Source organism: Cariama cristata, unplaced genomic scaffold (assembly GCF_000690535.1).
Source record: "Cariama cristata isolate BGI_N322 unplaced genomic scaffold, ASM69053v1 scaffold37642, whole genome shotgun sequence".
Classification (NCBI taxonomy): Eukaryota; Metazoa; Chordata; class Aves; order Cariamiformes; family Cariamidae; genus Cariama; species Cariama cristata.
This window is the reverse complement of record NW_009605080.1, coordinates 1,984-10,198: the sequence shown is the minus strand read 5'-3', so window position 1 is coordinate 10,198 and position 8,215 is coordinate 1,984. Positions and strand designations below refer to the sequence as shown.

The window sequence follows — 8,215 nt, the reverse complement described above, 5'->3', positions numbered from 1 at the left end:
TAAATAAAACAAAACAGCAGTATTACAGCCCATGCTTCTGACAGCGAGCTAGAGCAGAGCCTTTTGTTTCTTCGTACTGTTGAGATATTCCTGCTACCAGCAGAATGGGGCTGTTAAGCCATGGTACAAGATGAAATTCTTACCATTCTGGAAAAGCTGGACTTAAATAAATAAATAAATAAAGGCATGACAATCTACATCAAGTCCGTGACTTTTATTCCCAGGGGTTTAACACTGGAGCTAGATTGAGATTTGTGTTGGGCATGTAGGCTAAGAAGAGGGTTTTGTTGACAGATGAGGCTTTGTAAGTCTTCCTGGTGCATTTGCAATTGATTTGATGTTAAGATAACAGGGATGATGGAATTTACTGATGAGGAGTTGGGTGGATTTCAACTACGATAATTTTATTCATTTGCTTCTCATAATGAAATTGGTGACTACATTATTATACATAGGGTTTTGGAAATGTTTTCGATTTCCATATGGCTGAATAAATGAGGAAACTCGTTTTGATTTGTCATTTCAGATTTACTTAGTTAAACTGTTGCAAACAAGGTATTAAAGATACTTTCCCATGGAGCATGCTTGTGGAGGGGATGCTTCAGCTGGGGGCGGAGTGGGGGTTAGATGTTGCTCTGTTCCCTCCCCATTTACCTCTCTTTTACCTGTGCTGCAGGAAGAGGTGCGTCAGGCTGTGACCCCAGCCGAGCCTGTACAGTATTATTTCACTCTTGCTCAGCAGCCTGCTGCGGTGCAGGTTCAGGGGCAACAGCAAGGACAACAGACCACCACATCCACGACGACTATCCAGCCGGGACAGATCATCATCGCCCAGCCTCAGCAAGGGCAGGTGAGCGACGAGCAGCAGTCAGGGGCTTTGCAGTTCAGTGGAGCCAGTGAAACCCTCAACTCGCCCAATTGTAATGTATTGCAGCATCCTCTTCTCATTGCTCAGAACAGTCAATAACAATATAGAAATGTGTGTCCTGGTCATGACGAGGTGTTCAGATACCTTAGTAGCAAGGGTCATCTAGGTCCTGGGTTCCCTTCATGATGATTTAAGCTGTCAACAAGTAACAGTGGGTCTAGGAAGCAGTCCGTCTATTACAATCTTTGTATCTTGTAGCTATTTCACCTGTGTTCAGCCCTTGCCTGGTCCCTCTCCCTGTTTTGAATGCAGAGCACCCCTGTGACGATGCAGGTTGGAGAAGGCCAGCAGGTACAGATAGTGCAGGCCCAGCCGCAAGGACAGACCCAGCAGGCTCAGAGCGGAACTGGGCAGACCATGCAAGTCATGCAACAGATCATCACCAATACGGGAGAAATCCAGCAAATACCGGTAAGACTTTACCAGCAGAAATGTGTAACAGTCTTGAGAGCAATCTGTCTGCTGGTGTTCTGGCATGAGACTGTATATGTATGCTTTTTTAACTGTAAGAGGAAGATTGGCTTGAATGGTGTGTTTCCTGCACTTAGAGAGGAAAACTAAGCAGGTGTGACATGAAGGAGGAAATAAATCTAACCGATCTAGTGTAGACTCATTGCCCGCCCCCAACACGTTCCCCTGAGTGAAATAGTTATGATTAGGAAGCAGTAAATAAAATATTTTTTGGATAAGCCTTAACTCTTTACTACAGCATGGTTTCAGTAAAGCATAATTAACTTCTTTTGCCTTTACTTGGTTCTGCCTCTGCAATCTGAAGTCATGACCTGGCAGACTTGAGTGGGAAAGGTGCCATCTGTGAGTTATTAATAGACTTTTATGTTATAAGAAATATTTCTACAAAATACTTGAGCTGGTTGGAGGAACGGCTTTGCAGAACCAGAAAACATCCTCACTTTCACATCAGTATAGATCTGCTGTGGCCTTAAGAATGGGATTTTGAGTACACAGCATCAGCAGTAACATTCTGGCATGTGTCCTAGGTAAGCACATGGGTTAAAAAAATGTCACCTTTTCCCCCTGCTCTCTGTAACTTACGATCACAACAAAGCTGAGTCTTTTGGTTCCCATCTGGAAAATTTCACACCTCTTGAAGAAAAAAAAAAAAATCTGTCCAGTTCTGTTGTACTTAACCAGCAACCCAAAGGTCAGACCAAGTGACCAAGACAAGCATTTTACTTTGTCTTTGATTTCTGTTACTGAGGAGTGTACCCACAGCTGTGGCAAAACTGATCTTTCACACAAGTTTTGCTTTTCAAGAGTTGCTAAGCTTCCCTCTGTACGTCTGGCAAATGTCCGTGCTTTGACATAGCATCTTGAAAAAGGTTTAGATTGTGGGTGTTGCCGGATTTTTCCAATTGACTTAAAAATTCTTTTCGTCTCTTAAGTCTTCAGCTGATTCCTACTGCTTGGCTTAAGGTGTTAGTCAGAAAGGAATTGAATTGCTTGCCAAGTATGGTGTTCTACTACAAGCAACCTTTTTTCTTCTCTGGACTCTCTACTACCTTTCTTTTACTTTTTTTTTTTTCCTTACTTTCCTTATGAAAGTCTCTCCAAGATACTTGTTCTTTAAAGCATTTTGGAAGGAGATTTCCACCTCCGGGCTCAGTGAATCTGTTACAACAGTACTGAATGTTGCTGAACCAAAGGAGGATGCTGCAATAAAAGAACAGTTCAGACTTGTTTTCCATTTCTTTCCAGTGAATGCTGTAAGTCCCTACAAGAAGGGGGCTTGGAGATCTGCTGGGAGAAAGAATTCTTTATAAAGTAGCTGTGAGGGGGCTGTGACCTTCTGCGGAAAGTACTGTTCTCCACATGGGTGGATCCTGTTGCAAGTGGTCCTGTGTTTTAGGAGTGTGAGACCAGAGGCTTTTTAATTAGTGTCTGGTTTTGGCCAAGCATATGCTTTTACCTTCCTCTTGCCTGGGAGCATCTAAGAACAGGGAGCTGTGACTGGTCCTCAGAAGTTTCTTATGCTGCAGATGTGAGACAGAAACTGCCAAGTGCCAGAGCGTGGTGTCTTTGGGAGCACTTGGGTCTCTAACAATTTTAAGACTGCAAAACAGAGCAACTTAGGAGCAGTGTTTTAATGAGAGAGTCACAATTCACACTTTTGTATCTAGCAGAGATACTGTTTTGGCTGTAATTAAGAGGATTCTTCTTAATCGCAGCGTGTTGAAGAATCACAGTTCATGCTGATGGAAGCATCTTTCCCTTTGTTCGCTTCCAGCAAGTGAAGTAAAATAGAACATGGAGCCATGCACTCACTGTGAGAGGTTTTTAGTGCGCTAATCTGGAAAGCACTCTTTGTTTGGTTTCACAGACTTACAGTCCTTGGTCTCTTCAGCGGTGCTGTCCGTTCTGCTCTCTTGCTGCTGTGCTTTTCTTATTTTTCCCTTGAGTTTCCTTTCTCTCTTAATATAGTCGGTGCTGTCTTCTAATAGTTCCTTTTCACTCTGTTTCAGCAGAGAATCTTTCGTAACGCGAATACGACAGTTTGAAACACTTTTATAAAACTGGTAGTGCCTCTGGCGATTGCAGGAGTGTTGAGAGAATCTTACTAATGTTCTCTGTTGGTTTTCCGCGTCCTCCTGATACTGTGTATGCTTCTCTACTGTGATTTACCGTTCACTCTAGGACCACAGGTTGCCTGTGGAAAGGTGACTCTTATTTTTTATAAACTGAGAAAATCTGGAAGGAAGTGTATACATGAATTAAATGGTAATCACTTGTTTGTCCACATTAACTTTATGTTAAATTTAATCTGTGTCTTAGCTAGACCTCACTGGGCAGGGTCTTTGAAGCTTACTCTCGTTTCTGGAAGAACGCTCTTACTAAATCGCTTTCACCCATTCAGTTAGTAGTGTGGTTAAAATCTAAGCAGGAAGCCCCCAATGTGGAAAACATGATCTGCTGGCAGATCTTGGTGCAGAAACAAATTCTTTATTGAAATGTTTATGCTCATGTGGAGTTTATTTGCTCTTGAAATAATATCAGAGCTTTTAGACACAGCTGGTGAAGTCAGTGGCGTTTGTGTAATTGCCAAGACCATGTTCTAGGCACTTGAACCTTTGTCAGTGAGCGGTTTTTAAAGTATTTTGTATGTCCTTCTTTCCCCTTTTTGAAAAGAAGAAAATTGAAAACATTTTTTGTATATAATAAACCTTAAGACTGTGAATCTAAATATTCTAAAGTTAAATAACAGAAAGAGGAAAAAATCAGCAGTAGTGTCAATCATACTGTGACCTTTTTATTGCTTCTCAAATGTGTATGAGCTGTTTATATCACAGGTTACGGTGATAACGTTGTCTTCCTGTCCCACACCCCCAAGCATCTAACCTTGCAAGATCAGGGTTGTAGGAAATAAATTTGTGTTTGAATGTTATACGCAAAGCATTGATACAGAAAGTATCGGCCTTTGCCAGGTGGGGATTGACATATGTTGGCAGAGAGTTGCATTAAAAGCTTCCAAATATATCCTTGGGTTTTGTCATCTCTACTGTCTTTATTTATGTGAAAATTTCCCATACATTCTTTAATATTTTTTTGGCAGGATATAATAAGAGTGTCAGTATGTGTGGCTAGCTCATAACAGTTTTCTCTATGTGAAATGATACATCAAAGTAGTAACTCAGTTCTCATAACCAAAAAGAAAAACAAGTGTCCTCAAAGCTCTCTGAAATTTAGCAATTAATATGCTTTAGCTACTAACTGACCACTCCCGTTCTGGAGAAAGAAGTAACGTTGTGCTTCCTTGGGGTTTTACTTCAAGAACCTGCAGGAGTTCTGTGGACTTCGTTCTTGCTCTGCCAGGGTCTGTGGTAGTTACTCATCTAAACTGTTAATCAGCTGAAGCCTCCCGGTGTCATCTATTACTCTGGCTTCTGTTGTGGAAACAAGAAGGCAAGTTTGTGTGTTTCAGGTTACACAGTTACCTGTTTAATTTTCTTTCCCTGCCCCCTCCACTTGTCTCCAGGTTCAGTTGAATGCTGGCCAGCTGCAGTATATCCGCTTAGCCCAACCTGTGTCAGGCACCCAGGTAGTCCAGGGGCAGATCCAGACGCTTGCAACCAATGCACAGCAGGTATGCACTATAACAGCAGGGCTGACATTAACTGGTAAAGTGTTGTTCCCTAGCTCCTGAAACTGCAAATTCCAGTCGAATTTACCAACTCTTGGGCTAGGATTCCTGCATTTCTTTTCCTCCTGTTACTTTCATCAGAATAATAAAGCAAGGAGCATAGCGGAAGCCTCCTTTACCTATACATGAAAGGTGCATGCTTATATGTATGTGTGTGTGTGTGTCCCACTGTATAAAGCTCACGCTGCTTCTGAGCTGATTACAGGTAAAACTTCAGTTCATCAACCTTCTCTTTACTTCTGCTCCTTCTGACTGGGTGAGGGAGGAGCAGCCGTGCAACCTCTCAGGAAAGCTCTTGCAGAGGTGAAACATCCAGACCAGCGTTGCTGCCAGCAGGTTGTCTCATGTTCTTGTTGAGACTGGTCGCTAAGGGATTCTTCTCTGCCTTCAGAGGATAGGGAGGCTGCTGTTTTTCTGTGATCCTGGAGGCCGCATTCTCCTCGTGAAAGTCAGAGAGGACGTGCTTGTGTTTGGTTTGGAATGACTGAATCCCATGTCCTTTGTTCTTGACTTGCGGTTAGCACCAGCATGACTGCGGGCCAGCGGCCTAAGCCGTATCTTACCACGTGGTGGGGTAATGAAGTTTGAAAGAGTCTAAAAGCTCTTGAAAGGCAGCAGCAGAATATTGTTAGTGGGGTTCTGACCCTCTCCGAAGTGCTGGCAGTGATCATCCTTCTCTTATCCTTGTAGATAACGCAGACGGAAGTCCAGCAAGGACAGCAGCAGTTCAGCCAGTTCACAGATGGACAGGTAAGAACTTGGACTTGTTGGTGCTATGTCCCTTTGAACTCAAGGGCTAGAAAGACTGTTCTGAAGTCTGCATGTTCTAGCAAATTGGCTCCTCCCGATAAAACACTGCTACTGCTAGCAGTCCCTAACCAGGAGCAGGATAAGTGGATGTTGTGCCAATCTTAATTCAGGTGGATTCTTCGTGTTCTGCTGCCTTTGCTCCCAATTAATGCAGTCCCTTGTACTCTGGGTGGGATCCGTTTTAGCCCTGACCGATTTAGGAATAAGGGTCTTAACATCTAGCTATTGACTGTTGCTTAAGTAGCCTGAACTCAATCTGGGCATCAGAAATTCACAGAATTACTTGGTTATGATTTAGCAGCAAATGTCTAGTGGCAATTTGTGGTCTGGTTTTTGGGGGGAGACAAATTTTACTTGAACCTGAGAGTTGCTGTTAAGGCCGGCACTAAACGTAATGCACAGCGTTGTGCTTGGAGGGAGGAAGGTGGTGCTGGGTGTGATGAGAACTGACAGTTGTTTCTTTCCCCTGCTGCTGTCTCTGCCAGCAACTTTATCAGATCCAGCAAGTGACCATGCCTGCAGGCCAGGACATCACCCAGCCCATGTTCATTCAGTCCACCAACCAAACCTCAGACGGCCAAGCCACACAAGTGACAGGGGACTGAACAGGAACGCTGTAGCAAGTCTTCTCTCTGCGGGGAAACGAACGCGTACCAGCGTGATGTCTGCCGTACCAACCTGGTCTGGTGAATACATCTGCTTCTGTGTATCTGTACTTGATATTAAGCCTATAGTAGGCTGCAATCTCCGGTGCACTATACGCCTTCCTCTGGTGGGTATGAGAGAATATCCAACAGACACTGACAAGAATGCAATATTTTTATTTTTATTTTTAGAAATCCATATTTCAGTGTATTCAGCTGCTTGTTCAAACCTGTAAAACTGAAAGAGAACTAATCAAAAGGAATTTGTAGCATCTCATTGAACAATGCGTAAAACGTTTTTATCTAGTAGAACTATTAAAGGGTACTGCATCTGGTTTGTTGCAAGAGCCTTATTCCTGGTATTCTGTTTGTATTTTTTCTCTGAATAGAGCTAGATTCAGTCCTCCCATCTCAGTGGTTTATTAGGGGTGTATGGGGGGAGTGTGTGTGTGTGTGTGTTAGATTTTCCTCTCCTGCCTCCTTTTTTGGTTAGCCGGAGCATTGGCTATATGCAGCTTAAGGGCAGGGAGTAGGGGAGCAGTAATTAAAGTGAAAACAAAAAAACATTCCTTGTATGATGACTGTATTTTCTAAGGGCAAAAGGTTCTTTCATTTGGCCTGGTTTCTTCCCGAAACACTAATGGAAGTCTGGACAAACCCCAGCCCTGCTGTTAACTGTTGTACTAGCTTCAGTCGATGCATGTAATATACGCTTCATAAAATGAAATAAATTTCCTTTGTAAGATAATGTGTGTACTGTCTTTGAGATCCAGTCCTCAGTATCAACCTGCCAAGCAAAGAGCATCCCAAATCCCTGGAAAATACTACACCTGAAGTACTGAAACTAGCAACAACGTTTAAGGGTGGCTTGGACAACGGCTCAAGCGCCACGAGGGGTGAGATTGGAGAGCCGTGGGTGCCTCCCACACCAAGGGGCTCTCCATGCTGATGTCGTACAGCAATTAATTCCACAGAGTCAGTATCAACCTGCCAAGCAAAGAGCATCCCAAATCCCTGGAAAATACTACACCTGAAGTACTGAAACTAGCAACAACGTTTAAGGGTGGCTTGGACAACGGCTCAAGCGCCACGAGGGGTGAGATTGGAGAGCCGTGGGTGCCTCCCACACCAAGGGGCTCTCCATGCTGATGTCGTACAGCAATTAATTCCACAGAGTGTGACCCTTCAGCTGCAGGTACCAAGGCTGCATCCCCTCTCCCTGCAGCTCCTCTGTCCAGCGTCCAGCTGAACCAGCAGGCAGGAGTTTGGGGCGGGTTTGAGCAAACTCCCGAGGTCAGGGGTTTAATTGAACGTTCTGCGAGGATCCCGGCAGCGTTAGGCCAAGTTTTAGGTCTTAGCTAAAAGTGGGATGCGAGTTTGTAACTGAGAACCTTTGTGCTTCCAGCACCAGGCACCTGACATAGTTGGCGCTCTGTCCAGGAGAAGCTCGGTGGCTTTGTGCAGTGCTTGGCAGAGCCGGGGACAGCGCCAGCACTGGCACTTGTTTTTCACTGGCAGAAGCGTGAAGTTTGCCACAGTTTCGTGATGAGGAGAGGCCGGCTGCTCCTGCGTGTTGCATCTTAACCCGGTGCCTGGGTCCAGGCTGCTTCGCCCCCGCGAGCGCTTTCCCTGGCAGTGCCCGGCCCATCTGTGTGGGGCCAGAAGCTCACCCTGGTG

At 44.4% G+C, this 8,215-nt stretch overlaps 1 protein-coding gene across 1 annotated transcript; it reads left to right on the top strand.

Moving 5' to 3' along the window:
• Nucleotides 1-676: 676 nt before the first annotated feature.
• Nucleotides 677-6,881, top strand: NFYC (nuclear transcription factor Y, gamma; the record flags this gene model as incomplete). The annotated part of the gene is made up of 5 exons (XM_009695823.1): nucleotides 677-850; nucleotides 1,202-1,339; nucleotides 4,920-5,027; nucleotides 5,775-5,834; nucleotides 6,380-6,881. Coding segments are annotated over 5 exons (600 nt in total), but the record flags the coding sequence as incomplete, so codon positions are not given.
• Nucleotides 6,882-8,215: the final 1,334 nt, after the last annotated feature.